Here is an 18,128-nt window from a genome sequence, read left to right on the forward strand (position 1 = left end):
TAAACAACAAGCCTGCAGGAAGGCCCCTGAGCTTGGCATCCTCCAAGTAAAAACACACCGCAGCTTCCTGTGAGAGCGCCATCAAGTGTAATAAGTGGTAGGGTTGGTTTTTTTCTCTCAGATGGACAGCTGCTACAGTTGTATGAAACATTTTTATTTAGAGATTTGTTACATGTTCCAAGTGTTCTTAATCTGTACTTTTAAAACAATACATTTAGGCCTCACAGTAATAGTGGCTGCCAGTCCCGGAATTACAGCTTTTCAAATATCCTCCCAGTAATTGTGAGGATTTTTTTTTCTCATCGAGTACCTTCCCTTTTTGCTCTACATACACTAGTTCACATACTACATAGCACCGTAAATAAGAGTACAGACTCTGATATCACACAAAGCCAGGCTGAAGCCCCACATTCAGATTTCATAACTGTGTATTCTCCTTGCCGGCCCTGTGCCCTCGCTTCCGAAGCTAAGATCCTGGAGTGTATACCTCATGTGGTTGCTGAGAAGATTAACTGAGATGATATGTACCAAATACCTGGCAACGTCACTGGCACAAGTCATGCCACAGTGGGAAGGACAAGACGATGCGGCATTTAGCTGATGCCGACTGTTCAGTACGAGTGCTTTGCGTGTACATGGTTGCTTCTGTATGTGATGCTTGCAGGCCAGGCTAGGGCCTTGTGCCTGGCAAGTGCTATACCACCAAGTTACTCCTGTAGCCTGGCCCTTGGCCTGTCTGCACTCAGAGTTGACTTACCCCAGCACCGCTCTGTTCACTATCTCAGGCTTCTTTCCCCCTGGCCTAGCTAATAGGAGAGAAACGAATTACTCCACTTCACACTTTGTACACAAACTGGAATGTTTCTATCTCAAGTCCATGTGCTTTCTACCGAAGAAATACAAGTATTAGACTTTGCCACGTAGAATTTATGTTAAAAAGAAAGGAAAGAAATCACAGCCAGGTTCCTACCATCAAGTACCTGACAGTTGGGTAAAATGTAAAGGAAGTAACCAGAGACCAGAGTATACCGCTGCATGCATGGCTGGCTCGCCAGTCAGAGACGCATGTGGGAGTGAGAAGCATGGCCTCCATAGGGAGTGGGCCTTGAAGGGCAGATGAACACATCCATCTCAGACCAGGCAACAAAGCAATGTGAAGAGGATTTGTAGAGGTGAAGGGCTAGACACAGACAAGTGAATTCCTCTCGGGAAGGTCAGCGGTACTGCAGAGGAAAAACACCAGGTCTGTAGGGAGCACAGCTGACAGGGCATTGGGCCTGTTAGAGCAGCCTCGTGTTTAAGTGGACACACAAAATCTGAGCAACTGATAATGCCTTGTTTTAATGCTCCCAGAAAACTATGCTGGTGGTTTGTTTCCCTAGAGCACACTGTGGTCAAGGTGCTGCATGGCAGGACAGCACACATTAAGAATTCAGCACGGAGAAGGAGCCTTGAGATGCTCTTGAAGATTTGCCATTGAAGGGTGGGGTGCACAGCCTCCCTTAGCTCAGTGCAGCGCCCACCCCATCCCATCCGTTTCCTCATGGCCCCCACCGTGGTCTGGAGTAGCCTGTGGAGAGCAGAGCTCGGGGTGTTGCAGTTCTCCCCACTGTGGCCAGGTCAGTTTCACCCACTGGCATCCACTGGAGTGGGACCTTGACAAGCCGGGGGGTAACTACTGCAGATGCTTGAGGGGAAATTTGCAGGCAGCCCTGAGCTGGACATCTAAGCATGTGGTCCACATCCTGGGAGAGAGCAGACCCTTTCCTTTCAGTTTCCATCTCATTGTAGTAGAGTGGAGAGCTAGGACTCTATTTTCCAGGGGATCCTGAGACTGATTGGAGAGGAGAGTCTTTCCATATGGATAGCTGATAATTATAGTTTTGATTACCGACCGGTTTAATCTGCAGAGCCATCCCCTGCAGGCTCAGTATTACTGGCACTTTGCCAGCGATGGTGGCCTGCAAATGCTGCCATTTCTCTGGGTCACGGGCAGTAAGAAGTGAAGCTCAGAGGAGAAGGCAGACGCCCTCACTAGGCATCGGCTCACCATGACGTGCTGAAAACCACTTCTTTAAGCCTTCTCTGGGAACGCTGTGAGCACATGCTGACCTCCCTGAAGTGAGCCTCCAACTGAAGCTGCAACCCGCTTTAGAGCTGGGTAGGCATGTAGTGAGCCAACCTGGAGGTGAGGCTGTACAGGCATCAAGCTGTACAGGTGTAGCCTGGCGCTGGCTGTGGGAACCACTTACGGCTAGTTATAGTGCACCAACTGCTTAGGAGAACTGTGCCACTGTTCACACCAGCACCAGCTCTAACCTTTTCTTACGTTTCTCACTCTGGTTTTTCAGAGAAGACCCTCGTCATTAGTGTATGCCAGTCACTGAGTGACTCTGAGTGGGACTTTCACCAGGCAGTCCTCCTCCTTGGGCCTTTGTCTCCTTGTGTAGGCACGAAAATGTACCACACGTCTCCCACTCACCCAGCAGGCCTTTCCTTCCTCAGTGAAGACAACCCTGGTGGGTCCCTGCTGAACATGAAGGCTGAGCCACATTATTTAAAGGGGAATAATGAATTGTGAACCCTAAAATTGCATGATAAAATAATGCCTACCTATGGGGAAAGTCACTCGTGGAGAGCTCTCCCCATGGGGCTGTGTACCTTCACAGCTGAAAAGCTGTCTCTCTGGTGGAGAGGTGCATCAGTTTATCCTGACAATGCCTGGTGACTTGCTAAAGACTCACTGTCAGCCCTTGCAGGTGGAATTCTTCCCAGGATGCTCTTGGAGATTGGCCTTCTGTCTGGGACTTGGACCTCTGGCTTTACCAGCAGAGACTCCATCTTCCTCCTGTCCTCCTTGCCTTACTCTCAACCATTTGCTGTTCGTTTGGAAGGAGGTTGTTTCAACTCTGTGGCATTCACAGTGTCAGTTTAATTCATTCCTAAAACTTAAAGCTTTGAAATATCTGCCCCTTACCCTGTGCTAGAACATCACTTAAGGAAGGCTTAATTCCATCCGTCATTAGGCTGATCAAGTCAGTGGTAGATGCCCTGTTCCCTTCATTTTGGGTTTTGATAAAGACCCCTTGTGTAAACACTCCAAGGGTAAGAATTTTCCTTAAGTCATTTCTCTATCTCTAGTGTCTACCAGGGCCAGGCACAGCCATGTGGTTGGGGAAGTCTTTTTTTTTTTTTTTTTTAATTCATTAAGCACATGCCCCTAGGTATTGGATAAATAAAATCCTATCACATTTACAACCACATGGATAAGATGGTGAAACAATAAAAGTAAATGCCTATTTTAGCTTGGGTCAAGAGTTATAAAGGAAAAGAACAGGTTTAATGGAAGAACTATTTAGAATGATTGATGGCGGAATGAAAATAAATGGCTTTGACTCCTAACTCTGAACCTGTCTCATTTCATCTCCGAAAATAGTAATCATCACTATTATGTTCATTGTCACAACTGCCGCTCCTGTTTCTTACGTATACATTGCGTTCTGAATCCTACGCTAGGATCTCCGCACTGACTACATAAATTTCAAAAACTAACCTTGCCTGTTAGACCTCCTCACTCCAAATGAAGCAAACAAGGCCCAGGAACATACTCAAGTTATTTGTGATAAGAGCTAGTACGTATCATAGATAATTCAGGAACCAAAGCTGGTCAGACAGCCTACTGTTCGGAGAAAAGGGAACACCTCCTGGACTCCTAAGCGACCATGGCAGGTCCAACCTGGCTCCCACTTAGAGGAGCCCTGAATCATAACATATGGTAAAAGCCACATTCCATTAGGTCATAGGGCAAAACACAAACAACCACAACACCACCAAAAAACAAGTTGCTGGAGAGTAAGTAGGAAAAAGAGGAAAATAATTTTGCGTTGGCCATCTGATGGGAGCCTTCCAGCAGTAACAGGCCATCCTCCTGCCAATGGAAGGTAATTAATGCTGGGTGTTGAGTCACTTTAAGAGGCTACATCAACAGAATACCAAGATGATGCGGTAACCCTCTCTGCTACAGCTGGTCTGATCATGCTGGAGGCATGCTGGAGAGGCCCATCTTGGAGGGTGGGACAGCCTTGAGCTTGGCATCGGAAGACTTAAGTCTGAGCTTCAGCTGTGCCCTGTGTGCTTCTGTTGCCTTGAGCAACTCAGCTGATAAATGTAAGAGGCAGGACATATTAAGTCAGTATTACTAGAGTGGCTTTCTGGAAATCCATTCAAAACTGGAAAATAGAGAAGCGATGTTTTGTAAGCGTTGTCAGGAGGTTGAGTGTAGTGAGGGATGCGGACGTGCTCAGTAAACTGTGGAGTTACTAACACTATCCACCCAGCTTGGGAGAACTCACTGGAGTCCAGTACACAGAGCTGCTCTCGCCCTTCCCTAAGTACAAGGCCCAAGCCCCAGCCGCTCAGAGCCTCAGCCTCCCAGCAACAGTTCCTGACCCACGTCCGCAGAACGCGCTGCCTGCTTCACACATTTGGGACCTTATTCATCCTCTCTGCACTTCAGGTTACCCCACGCAAAGTGGAGATGACACCAGCGCTCTCTTAGTGTGGTGGGAGGTGAGGCTTAAATACATGAGTCCCGGAAGAGCACTGGAAGGCTGGCTGCCTGGCACGCTGCCATAAGTGTCAACAGCCGCGATGCGGAGGAGAGAGGGAGGAGGAGGAGGAGGAGAAATGTGCAACGTGACATATGCATGGCAAACACAGCAGCTCTGTGGGGCATTGATGGGGACACTCACAGTGACAGATGCTTTGACCCCTTTTAGAGGGCTTAGATCATCCACATGGGTACTGTCCTCAGAGGTGTCTTCCCCTAGAACGTAGGCCTAGCCCTTATTTCTATGCTGTTCCCGGCGGGAAAAGAGAACCATAGCAAAGAACTGATAGAAACAGGAGGAAATTTTACAAAAGCAAAACAACAACAACAACAACAGCAAACCAAGTTCTCTACAGGTGATGGTTTCCCAAACAGTGCACTCTGACGTATTAAAAGGCCATACTGGAGAGCATCATTTTGGGAAATGCTAAAGTTACTAAGTACCTTGAAGGCAAGGTTGCATCAAAACTGTAATATATAAATATGCTTATGAATCTCCTGGATTGTGTAGACATGCATATATAATGGTCCCCAAGTTTACCTAACCAAAGAATTGGCAGTTTGCTAGTCTTTTCGAAGGACCAAAGAGTACTGTGTCAGTCCGTGGTTTAGGTCTTCAAGCATGGAAAGAGGCACTGTAAACGGAACTTGTAGATTTCTGCCAATCCTCCCGTTGACTTATGTGTTTATTAAGATAAAAACAACAACAACAAATCTGTTTGGGTGGTAGCTAAGTGCTAGATGGTAGAGAAACAGTAACAGGAAAGGCTGATATGGTCCCTACCTCTCAGAGTTCTTGTAAGCATGCTGGGAAGACAGAGACATTGCCAGGTGAACTCAGGGTATGGAGAGGTCGTAGAGAGGCAATGCCTGCAAAGGGGCTTCTTGCTGCATTTGTGGGACCAAAGGAAGCATCCAGGACCACTCAGTTCTAAACTGAGACATAAAGAAAGAGTCACGGGTGCTTGGTGTGTAGTGTACAACCCACATGGACATTTGTGGCTGTATTACAACCTTCCCACCCAGATTCATTGGCAGTGGTAAAGTGAGGTGTCGAAGACCACTCAGAGCCCACACTACAGGTCAGGAAGGCACTGTGTAAGGTATTTTATGAATCTAATGTATTTAATCTTTTTTTTTAACAGTGAATAGAACTTTCAGTTTACAAAGAAGAAGCTGAGGCTTAAAAATAAAAGGTTAAGTGGCTTTCTGGAACCTCCAACCTGTAACTGTTACATAACCAGGGCTGTAACTCAGAATCCCCCCAGATTGCAAAGCTGCATCCCATCATGCCATGGTCCCCCCCAAAACATGGTTGGTCCATGGTGGTTTCAACCAGCTGAAAAGGGTAGAAAAGCAAGACAATATCAGAGATTCTTCCTTCTTCTCTTTTTAATTTTAATTTTTTAAAATTTTTTTTGTGGTTGGTTCGTTGCTTGGTGGGTTGCTTGGTTGCTTGGTTGGATTTTTCATACAGTTTCTCTGTGTAGCCCTGGCTATCCTGGAACTTACTCTGTAGATCAGGCTGGCCTTGAATTCACTGAGATCCACCTGTCTCTGCCAGCCAAGTGCTTGGGTTAAAGGTGTTTAGGGATTCTTCCTCAAACTGTTTTTTCTTTTTAAAAAAATTGGTTATGCTAAAAAGACATGCTTGATGTGCATGATCCAGCATTGTTTTGTTGGAGTTTTGGGGTTTTGGTTTTTGGGTTTTTTTTTTTTAATACAGGGTTTCTCTTGTAGCCCTGGCCATCCTGGGTTCACTTTCTAGACCAGGCTAGCCTCAAACTCACAGATATTCACCTGCCTCTTTCTCCTGAGTGCAGGGATTACAGGTGTGCACCACCATACCCAGTTGCTGTTTTGTTTTTCTTTAGTCAGATAATACTTTTTTGGCTTCTTAGCAAACTAAAAAAAATCACTAAGTATATCAGTTTCATAAATTCTCATAAGTCATTTTGTAGTTATATCATCCATGGGATCTGAAATTTTCAGTTAATACTGTCTATATAATTTTATAGTCTATGCCAAACCTAGCATGGGTGAGGAATAAGAGGCATCACATGGCTTTAAATCTGCTGGATCCATCTTGCCTCAGTTACTAAGCTCTGTGTCCTGGTATTGAACATCAGAAATGGTGGTAAATTATGAAAAATTGCTATCATCCAGAATGCGTGCAAGCACAGCCGACTCCCAGGGTGTTCCCCGTTGCTGTGCAGTCAGTCTTAACTCTCGCTAGCCATTGCTTTCCTGATGTATTTCCTTAATAAGAAAAATATAAATAACTAGAATCAAACCTGAGTTTTTATGAGAATCTTTGTTCCAAATAAAACCATGTTGTAAAAAAAAAAGGGGGGGTGAGATTTTTAGTCAGAATTTAGAAAGGTGGCCCCTTACTCATGAATTCTGGTAATACCTAGGTATGGAAACGATTGTGAAAATGGTATATAAATCACTTAAAGTTTGAGAAATGATAAGATAATGTGTGTGAAAGTACCTCCTTGCATAGAAAGCCCCAGTAAATGCTTCCTTCTTTCCTTCCTTCCGGATTCACATGGCAAGCAGGTGGCAGAGCCCAGGCCCCATCTGTAGGGCACCAGCAGCCACCTCAGTGTTCCTTCAAGCGCCTCCTGTCCGCTCACCTCACACCACATCCTCCAAGTGCCCCGAGTGCAGGTATTTCAGAAGTGACCAAGGGCTCAAAAACAAACAGAACACCGCATGAAGGGTATGGCCAGGAGAGAGGAAAACAGTTCTCAGTTAGGGCTGGAAGGGTCCTTCAAGAGCCTCCTTTGGGGACAGCAAGTTGAGGCCCAGCAAGGGCGGGAACTTGAGGGGCAGCAAGCTCCTTGCTGGTCAGACCAGGGTAAGAAGTCATAGAAAACACGCAGATGTAAAACTCTACACAATCATCCGTTACTTCCCGACTTTACTTTTCACAGGAATTGCATGGAAGTACCATAGAAACCCATATACTTTGAAGAATATGAAGACATTGAATTTCACATCATCCGAACTTTATAAATGCCCTAAAGGTTAAAAGGATAGGTAGTGGATATGGTAGGATTGACAGAAAACGTGCCTCTTGAACATCGAATTGTTAAGCCACGTCTGGACTGTGTGAGTGAGTTCATGCTGCCAGGCTGACTGTGGAGGGGCGGAGGGAGGCTCCTGGGAGCCATCTGCAGCGCTGTGTTGAGACTGACATCCTAAGAGCTCCTGCCATAGTGCATCTTCTAGCTTCTCCATAGGAATGCATTTATTGAGCGGGAACACCCCTTCTTCCTCCTATGTTGGTATACAGATCTGATGATAAATTTAGGAAAGCGTTACTTCGTGTGGTCTGTTGCTTTGTGTTTCCTTGTAAGCTGAGCACTGAGGGAATGCAGAATTTAATTGTAACTTCGCCGATATGCCTATCTAGAGGCCTGCTGCCATTTTTGTCTTCTACAAAATTTTTGCCAAGCAAGACAGGATTACAATTTTGTCTGATAGACTGAGGTGGCATCGTGTATTTTGGGGAATCAGAATGCTCATGTAGTGTGGAGTTTTCTGTAAGTGAATATTCACGATGCAGGGGAAAGCATGGTACATGCTGTGTAATCTCAGTTACCCAAGTGTATGTGCAAGTTGCAGAATCTAGAAGGACACACCAGCTGAGCTGCTTGTGACTGGGTGACTTGGTTCTTAGATTCATGTGTTTTGTTTCCTGTAATGCACATACTGAAAAAAAAATGAAAGATTCTTTAAAGGCTTTTAAAAAGGGGGGAGGCATTGAAGGCTGTGCTCTACACTGTATGGGGAAGAAAATGTTGCAGATGACCACTATGGGAGGTGGCCAGGGTTGTGTTAGGCTGTCTTTCTGATTGGGGTAAAAGGCAGATGGTGTCATGTTTAGCCTCTTAACCCTTTCCCCCTTTCATCGCGCTCCTGTTTCGTAGAGTGGGGACCGTGCACACTGCTCTGCAACCGCCAGCACTGTCTGGTTCCAGAACTCTTTTTCAGGGTTTGGAACTAAACTCTGGGCCTATTAAACAGCAGTTCTGCATAGCCCCTTCCACCGCCCCCAGCCGGCACCTTGCTGCTTTCAACAGCTCTAGTCACTGTACCAGCAGCATTAAGTAGCGTTTGCCTTTGGTGATTGGCTCACTTCTAGCATAACAATGTGCTCAAGTCTGTCCAGGTTGTAGGTCTGTCAGTATTCCTTACTTTCTCCGTCAGTTCATCTGTTTCCTCCCCATTATGACTGTCACCAGGAAAGATGTCAGTGATCTCATCTTAGCCACTTTTTACTTGTGGCAGAGGCTAATAGTTTAGCCATGCAAGTCAGCATCCGTGGACTTGGTATCTGAGAAGCCAGTCCCTCCTTCTAGCCTCATGATGACTAACACAGACAATGAAGAGAATTTCATGCTGTGCTCCCCACTGGGAACCCCAATTTCCTTTTAGCTGCTGCCACAAGCCTCCAGGCGGCCTTGGGGAAGTTTAGGCTTGCAGGTCTGAAAGGTGAGGTGTCACCTTAGGCAGCCGCAGTTCTGGTCCCTTCCTCCATGATGCCAGCTTGGACAGCGTGGCCATTCTCTGAGGGACACAATGAAATAAAACCTTCATTTAAAAAAGAAGTCTTTGTGTTCTTTCTGAGTTGTTCAGAATTTTTCTGTACCTGTCTGACTTAAACACAGTTTCCTAAAATAAAATAAACAGCATTATTACCTGTTTGGCTGGCTGGTCTGAAGCAGACTATGGTGTCATGTTCCAGTCTGTGACCTCATAGAGGGCAGCAGATGCCCTAACTTACTGAGCAGGTGCTCCAGGCCAGAGATACTATATTTTTTCCCTATCAAAAACACTGAACACAGCTAGGTTTGGTAGCATGCAGGACACTGGGGCCAAAGGATCAGCACAAATCAAGGTCAGCCTTGGATGCAGAAGGAGTTTGAAGCAAACCTGGCCTACAAAATGAGCCCATATCTCAAAAAAGATGTAGGAAAGTAGCTAATAACAAGCAGTCCCCACCCTCCCCTTCTCCCTGGCTTGCCCCTGCTTGACAACACATCCCCTCCCCTTCTCCCTGGCTTGCCCCTGCTTGACAACACATCCCCTCCCCTTCTCCCTGGCTTGCCCCTGCTTGACAACACATCCCCTCCCCTTCTCCCTGGCTTGCCCCTGCTTGACAACACATCCCCTCCGGTTCCTCCACCACCGCCTGCTACCATTCATTCACCTTAGCTGTGGTACAGAGGAAAGCTTGCATGCAGAAACCCTCCTCCTGGGTTCCTGTGGAATCGGGCATGTCTTTAAGGCTGGCTACCGGACAACTCTCTCTCCCTGCCCCTAAGCCTCCCTCTCCTGTCTTTTGATAAACAGGACAGCTGTCCCCAAAGGGATGCATCCACTACCTTTGTCTAGAGCTGAGTTCATTTTCCACTGCGTGTTTCTGTTTAAACAGAAATCCTTTTAAAGGGGCTGAACATACATTGAGTGTATGTGCTTAATTTTTAATATGCGTGTGCCCACAGCCCAGAGAACAGAGAAGCCTTAAATAATAACGAAGCTGGACTGTGCACATTGTATGTTTTATGTGGCACCGGTTTCTAAATATACTCTTAACAGCCAGGTATTGTTTAATACGTCCCTATTAATCACGCTGCCAGATCTAAATGAAAACCATGTCCGAATATATTTAATAAGATTATGGCTTTGAGTTGAGCATCATGCTAATGGTGGCTGTGTTTATTTTCCTCCCAGCCAGGCCTCTTTCACCCTCTTGGGTTTTAATCTGGAAGGTACTTCTTTTTCCTGAAAAGGCAGTGCTGATTACAAAGCAACTCATACTGCAAACTTTTTATATGAGTTTCAGCTTAGTGCATAAATGTGCATGTTTTAGGAAAAGAGAGCAACCCAATGGGTTTGATTTTTTGTTTTGTTTTTGTTTTTTGGTGGGGGAGGTTGTTTTGTTTTTACAACTGAAAAATAAAATATCATTCTTTCTTGGGGTGAGGCCTTGAATTAGGAAGGAAATTAACAATTGTGGTAGAGAAATTAACTGTTTCTACGTTCTGAAATACAGTATCTGCTTCTTGACCTGTTATTACTCTGGTGTCTTTTGATGGTTGGTTTCTGTTGGTTTTGCAATAGTGACACCTAGTGGCGTTCATGAACATCGTGGAGTCTGCTAAAATGTTCTATCTTTTTAAAGCAATCCCTCTCCTCCTCCCATGGAATAAAAAATGTCTGGTTCTTGAGGTTGAAGGAATAATTGAGTCTGGATGAGACAGAAAGCTAGCTACATCTAATAGGCTTCTCATTTGGGGACAAGGAAGGGACGTAAAGAAGGGACAAGACAGATGTGGGGTCACACATGCTGTCACAGCAGGTTTTCAAAGTTATTAGTGAAATACCACTGTATACCCCTGCCATGTGTAACTGTCCCTCTTATTGCAGCAGTGTGTGCCCTGCCCTGGCCTTTGCTGCGGGCATTTCCTCATCCTGCAGGAAAATGGCTATTTGCTGGTGCTGCAGCCTTCTGCAGCTGGGGTGAGTGCCTGCTTCCAGGTCCAGTTCCCTGCTCCTAGCTTCCATTTCCTTTACTCACATTTGCCCTGACAACACTGTGTCTGAGACTTCTAACTAGTTCCCTTCCCCCACTAGCATATTTTCATCGGTTCCAGATTCTGAGCTCCTGACCTGCGTCTCCATGTTTACATGTCTTAAGCATTTAAATCTTCGATTAAAAAGTCACAAATGCCTATTGCAAACATATTAAAAGTTTCTGATTATATAAACAAACACTGAAAACAATTCCTATAAAAATCCAACGCTGCCTACTTTGAATTTAAAATGGGGAGCACATGTTTAACATTGTTGGTTGTAGAAATTTCAAGCTTTGTCTTCAAAACAAAAAGTGCATTTAATACATGCCGCATACAAGTCACAAAGGCAGAGAGCCCAAACCCCCCATATCTGTGCATGCATGGGCAGGACAGGCAATGAAATGTTTATGCATGATAAAAGGACAGTGTCAGCAAGCTCGGCCATAAGATTGTCATGACTGGCAGGTAACACCAGCATCAGTTCTTTAAGTGTTTTGAACTCGGGGTCACTGCTCTGAGTCTCACCAGCCAGCTCAGTGTGAAGCCCGTGTGTCCCCTCAGCTTCTGGTGGCAGCCTCTTTTGCTCCGAGTGTCCTCAACTACGAGGCTTACATTCCAGAGCCCAAGAAGCAAGCAATGGTGACAAACAGTGAGAGAAAGTTAAGCAATGCAAACAACAAACACAGACAGATTGTGCAAGGCTGACCATGAGAGCAGTGAGATATCATCCTAAGGGAGGACGTTTGAGCAGAGCCTAGGTAGCAGTGACGAAGAGGAGGCCCTGAGCCTAGGTGGCAGTGATGAAGAGGAGGCCCTGAGCCTAGGTGGCGGTGACTAAGAGGCCCTGTGGAGACAGTAAGTTGAGTGGGCCTAAGGAAAACAGAAAGATGACAGAGCCTGGAGCATGCTGATGTAAGGAGCACTCTGTGCTCTCTTCTCTCTCTTCACTTTTATCCTTCTGACACTGTTTTGTGCCTCAGACCCCAGTTTCACTGAAATCAAATTCATAGTTTAGAACGGTAGGATGCTGTGTATTACCCAGAGTGGGAACACTGGGGAAGGCTGCAGGCGAGAGAACTGGCCTAAGGAATCGCCCCCCCCCCAGTACACACTCACTCCGTATGAACTGAGAGTAAGGGGAATATGAGGTGTAACTAAGTCCCAGTGGACTTAGGCGTGCTGAGCTCCGGATAGCACGGGTAGACCTTGCATCGCAGCGTTCTTCTGCAGGCATGGATTGTGGGTCTGCCCCTTGGGACTGGAAGCCTACGGTCCATCTCCTTACGTCCCAGCATTCCCCCCTCCCCCCATGCAGCACGTGCTTCTTAAGTTTCGTCCTCGTGTTGCCATCTGTGTTAGCCTAGTCTCTTCATAGAGTCCATCCTGGGCTGGAAAATCTCAGTGATGCCTGGTTTGTTTGTTTGTTTGTCAGACTTTGGCCAATATTGTAGAGAAGAAATACCATGGAACATGTAAGTATAATAGGAGCCTAAACTCTCAGTCTTGGAGTCAGAGAAAACATCCCAGAGAAACTGACCATTAAATTAGAACTTAAAATACTTTACAAAACAGAGGTGTGGGTGTGGGGGGTGGTGGTGGGAGGGTGTGAGTGTTTGTATGTGTGTGTGTATGTCTTTGTGTGTGTGTGTCTGTGTGTGGTTCGTATGTGTGTGTGTATGTGTGTGGTGTTTGTATGTGTGTGTACATGTGTGTGCAAGTGCACATGCACTCCTGCTCAGGGGATGAGGTATAGGATTGGGGGCAGCGTGGACTAAGAGGCAAGCTTAGTTGTGTATCAGCTACAACAATGAATTAATAAATAAATGTTTTCCTACCCTTATGGTGTACAGAGGCAGCTGATATGGTCAAGATAGATGTGAATCTAAAAAAAGTCTTTGTTAATCACTGAGAAACCACTTTCTCCAGCCTTGCCCATCACTTCCCCCTCGACAGACTCCTGGGGCGAACCATATCCTTTACAACAGCTGTTTGCCAAGTATATTTTAATAGTACCGTGTTGTGTTGGGAAAGCATTGCAAATATTGATTGTATTCCAGGGATGATGGGTCAGTGGATCTGGACACACCCAAAGCCAAATGGCCGTTGGCGTTGCTTGTCCTTCATTGCTTAAGTAGGAACTACAAGATGAACAAGCAAAACCATGTACAGAAGTCAAGGTGACATGTAGACAAGAAAGAGGATGTCACAATGTCAGAGTGTTACATTGATGAGGAAGAGGATGACCTGTGGTCTGGATAGCAGAGACAGAGCGGAGGATCAGGAAGGAATGGTCTAGATTCTGGTTTTTGCTCAACTATGAACTTATAGTGCAAGATGAACCAAACACCTGTCCTCCACCTGTCTGATGGAGCGGTTCCAGGTACTGCCCAAGGTTCCTGCCGGCTCTGGAATTCTCATCCTCCCTGGACGGCAGTCCTGGCCTCTGGTCCTCAGCAGTGGGCCCACAACCCCCTGAGCAGGTCTCCTGAGTTGCTTTCCTCTTGGGAGTAGTTCTCAGAGGACACATACTCCTTACGTACATTCCCTTTTCTCATGTCTCTCAGAGGAGGCCAGTGGGTACTCTGTCTGTCTGTCTTTTCCCATTCCACTAAGACAAACTCTCTCACTGAATAGAGAGCTAGCTGGCAGCCATCAAGGCTCAATGGTCCTCCTGTCTCAGCCCTCCTCTCCCTGTTCTGTAGGGGGGGCGGTTCCAGGCTCTGAACTTAGCCCCTTACCCTTGTGCAGCAAGCATTCTTGCCTTGGCTTAGTTTCCTAAGCACTGTGCCTCTGGTTCCTTCAGCTACGACATGTGGGTAAACATTGGTTCTACCAAGGACAGTTATCTATGAATCTCAATGGTAAAGCAGTTAAAGAAATAACCTGGTGCCTCATAAATGCAAGTAGTGCTATTGTTTGCCAGGGTCCTGCACCCTCATGTCACCTTCCTTCACATGCCTCTTGGCCAGCTCTTAGGCAGACTCTAGGGCACAAAGGCTACATTCCCGTCCTGGAGCTCAGCTGAGAGCCATTTACCAGAATGACAGACCCTGGGCCAACATCACTCCAAGGAGTCCCCAGTGCAATCCAAGTCACTGCTCTTCCCACTGTGCAGTGGGGAAGCCGCAGCCTGGAGCAGGTGTGTGATCTTTTGGCATCCCACATGAGCATGTGGCCAAGTCAGGACTGCAGCTCTATTTGTGCAGGCTTTTCATCCCGCTGTGTCACCGTTCTCCCTCAACGCTGCCACTACAGCATGCTGGAGGATGGGAGAGCATGGCGGAGCCATTGTAATGGGGAAAGTTCTCCCCAGTATGTACTTCCAGCTCTCAGGAGGCCCCAAAGTCAGCCTCATTGCCAGAAATCATTGCCCAACCCGTCTGAATAGGATCTGTCTTTAAAAGCAAGGAGGCGGAGAAAAATAATTCATACTAAAAACAAACTCCGTCAAGAGTCATTTGACTTTGCTTTCCCCCTAAACACGGTTTATATCTTGAGGGAGCGAAAGCTAAAGGGACCTCTGATATGCTTTAGGCTAGCAGGAGCCACTCTTTAAGGGACTCACATCTAGTGTGCGTCTGCTGGACCCCAGGATTTAAATCAAGTTTGTGCTTACAAGGCCTGGCAATTGGTTATTTCGCTGTAGTTGTTCTGAAGTGTGATTGAACACACGCTTTCTCAAGATAACAAAAACTGATTTAGTCCTTGGTTCCTACATTCTCAGGCCATGAGCTGGCCTGTACAGTACTCCTCCAGAGTGAGAATGTTTTTCTTTTCTGTAGCAAGCTGGAAAGTGTCAGGAGTGCACTTTCATTGTTAAACAGGAGTGACACTAATACAGAGTAAAGGATAGATGACACCAGGTCTCTTAACACACAGACTTATCACTGTCACACGTGCCCCATGTCTTCTTTACCATTTTCATGTACTCACATGCACACAAGCACAAAAGATCGCATAGCAGAGAGTATTCCACTTTTTCTTCACTAATAAGATCTATCGAATGCACTGATGTGTACAGATCTTCCCTGTGTCCGTTACCCATTGATAGTTATTCTATAATCACCATTTTAAGAGTAGTGTAGTGAGGACCCTGTTGATTGTTACACGGGCAGTTCCTACTCTTTGCTGGAAATGGTGGTGTAGGGGTCTCCAGTGATACGGTCCTGAATATCCAAATATGAGCATTTCTCTGGGATATAAATGCGTGAGATTTGCAGTGAAAGAGCTATCCATTTAAAATTGTGCTCACTGTGGTCTCAATCCTCACAGTCCTTTGTTTGTATCTCCACCAATATGTGACATTGCCAGTCACTTCACATTCTTGCCAAAATCGGGGCCAGAAATATCTGTTGTCCTCTCCCTTTGCCCATCTACTTTCCTTGAGATGCTGTGAATTGTACCAGGAGCAGCATTTACAAAGTGCGTGTCAGGAGCCACTGAGACATAGCGTATGGCTTCTCAGGCCCAGCTCCTTCCTTCACTGCGTGTTGATAGTGGACAGCATTCTCATCCCAAACTCGGCTCCATGGTAATGTTTTTCTTTCTTTCTCTCTTTCTTTCTTTCTATCTTCCTTCCTTCCTTCTTTCCTTCCTTCCTTCCTTCCTTCCTTCCTTTCTGAGACAGGGTTTCTCTATGTAGCCTTGACTGTCCTGGACTCACTTTGTAGACCAGGTTGTCCTTGAACTCACAGAGATCCGGTTGCCTCTGCCTCCCAAGTGCTGGGATTAAAGGCATGTGCCACCAACACCTGGCTGGGCTCCTTTGTAAAGCATGAAAATTTCTGCTCCATGGCATAGTCAGGAAAGTCAAACAGGAAGTACACTTTGTGAAGGGATGAGTGCCCTGGTGGTGGAGGTGCTTTAAAGGGACAGGAGTGAACCTGTGGAAAATGACAATGCTTGCATGCGGAGGTGGGGGCGTGACTTGGAGAACTCTCTGAAGTCAGATGCTGGTTAGAATTCCTGTGACCTTGACCTAAGCCTCAAACATTGTTTCCTCAGGTATAAAAATAGATTGTTAAAGGTGCCTGCCTGTAGACTTGCTAGAGATATGAAATAATCATTGCTGTTTCCAACAAAATCTCAATTGTTCTATTTTACCAATAATTCAGATGGGTACCAGTTCCACCTGTGAAGGACTCAGCCGTCTACTACCCAGCAGTGTGAATAGTGTCCTTATGACCATAGGGTGGTTGGCAATGCCTGAGTATAAGGCTCTCCATGCCTCACACAGTATCCAGATTCGTTTCTCAAAGAGAGAATACTAATTCTCCTCCGTGTATGGAAAGCATTTGCAATAGAAGCCAACAGACATATGTTGCTAGACTCCATTTTGCGTTATTAAGAGTCCCCAGTAGGCAATTCACTAGTAAATGTGATATACATCATTAGGGTAACATCTTCTTATGTGTTGCATACACAAACAGATGAGCTTGTCAGCAGGCACATGAGCTGCCCTTCGCTACTGTCCCGTTGGAAATGAGCTGCCTTTCTAGTAGCCCTGTAGAGGGTTTTTATAATAATCTGTAAACATGGATATGTGATTTATTTTGTGTGCAAAGATACCAGTTAGGAGCTGTTCCTGAGTTTTGTCCCTGAGTGGTGGGATTAAAGGCATGAGCCACACCACCTTGTTCACTCTATCTTTGGAATTTAGAAAACAGCTAGCTCACAGAGACCCACCTGTCTCTGCTGATGGTAAGGATTGGGCTACCACTGCCCTGCTCATATATGTTAGCTTAGCTCCAAATCACAACAACTCTTAGAGATTTAGAAAACAGGTTTAAACTGCAGTAATGCTTTGAATTTACTTAACCAATTTTAATTTCTTAACTGTTTCTGACACCAAACAACAAAAATATTCTTTTTATTGAAGAAAAAACTCAAAAGCTGATATCGAAGATGACCTGGGCCACATGGCAATCTACATTCTAATATTCTAACATAGGATTAAGATGTGGTTTATTTATTTATTTATTTATTTATTTATTTATTTATTTTTAGCGGCTATAAGGAAAGTTTGCCTTCGGTAAATTGTTGTTCAAGAATATTATTATTCATTTTTACTTTTTCATGCCTGATCAAGTAAAAGGCATTTGGTAGTCTTTGTGAGTTAGTTTGGACTGATTGGCCAAGCTGTCTGGTGAACTATTGCCTCTCCTTATCCAGGAGGTCTCTCCTGTTCAAATGGAATCTTTACCAATCTTGTGGTATCCACAGTCTTTCTTCTCCTGTGGAAACAAAAACAAAGCCTGTTCCCCAGCATAACACGTATCTCGGTTTCCATTCTAAGGTCAGCATATCTTTAAAATATATAGGGTGATTAGTCCAACCGGTTTTTTTTCTACTATCCAGTGTCTCTCCACAGTTGTAATTTCCTGAGTATGTACAACCTGAGTGGTCTATGACTATTCTTGATAATACCTTTTAACATTTTTCTCAGAAGCATTCTATTTTTTTTTTTTTTTTTATGGTTTGTTTCTGAACTTGGACAAATGTTACTCTGTGTTTTCCATGGCTGCAACAAATCTTGACTATAAATTCATGGCTATGTTAACCACATGTGGCTTTAATTTTCCTATTTGTCCTTCTGGCCCTGTACATTTGAGCCATCTCCCACTTTGTTTTATCCAATGAGATAAAGTTCCAGGTCCTAGAAACTGCATATTTACTCCCTGAAGAGACCAATAAGATTTTGGAGAAAATAATTGTTACATCTGCTCCTAGGTCTACTAAACTTTCAATTTTCAATGCCATTTATTTGTAATTTTAACTTTGGTATCTGATCATTTATAGCAATTTGCCAAAATACTTGTTTTCTGGTCTCTCCTGAAGTTTTTGGTTTATCTACTGAAGGTGTTCTTTTCTTCATTATATCCAGAGCAGTGTTGTTGTTAATAACAGACATTAAATCTTTTAATTGCTTT

At 45.2% G+C, this 18,128-nt stretch overlaps 1 protein-coding gene across 7 annotated transcripts in view; it reads left to right on the plus strand.

Annotated features, from left to right (window-relative positions):
- The window catches only part of FGGY (FGGY carbohydrate kinase domain containing), a 375,878-nt gene that overhangs the window by 304,407 nt on the left and 53,343 nt on the right, over positions 1-18,128 (plus strand). The window contains exon 15 of one of the 7 annotated variants that reach the window (XM_084784092.1): positions 7,549-7,602. The exons of the other annotated variants lie outside the window; for them this stretch is intronic. Coding sequence (XP_084640218.1) covers positions 7,549-7,587 — 39 coding nt within the window. The 3' untranslated portion in view covers positions 7,588-7,602. Of the gene's footprint in view, positions 1-7,548; positions 7,603-18,128 lie in introns of those variants that run through there. 7 annotated transcript variants of the gene reach the window in all.

The sequence above is a fragment of the Acomys minous genome (assembly GCF_964271855.1).
Source record: "Acomys minous genome assembly, chromosome: 1".
Classification (NCBI taxonomy): domain Eukaryota; kingdom Metazoa; phylum Chordata; class Mammalia; order Rodentia; family Muridae; genus Acomys; species Acomys minous.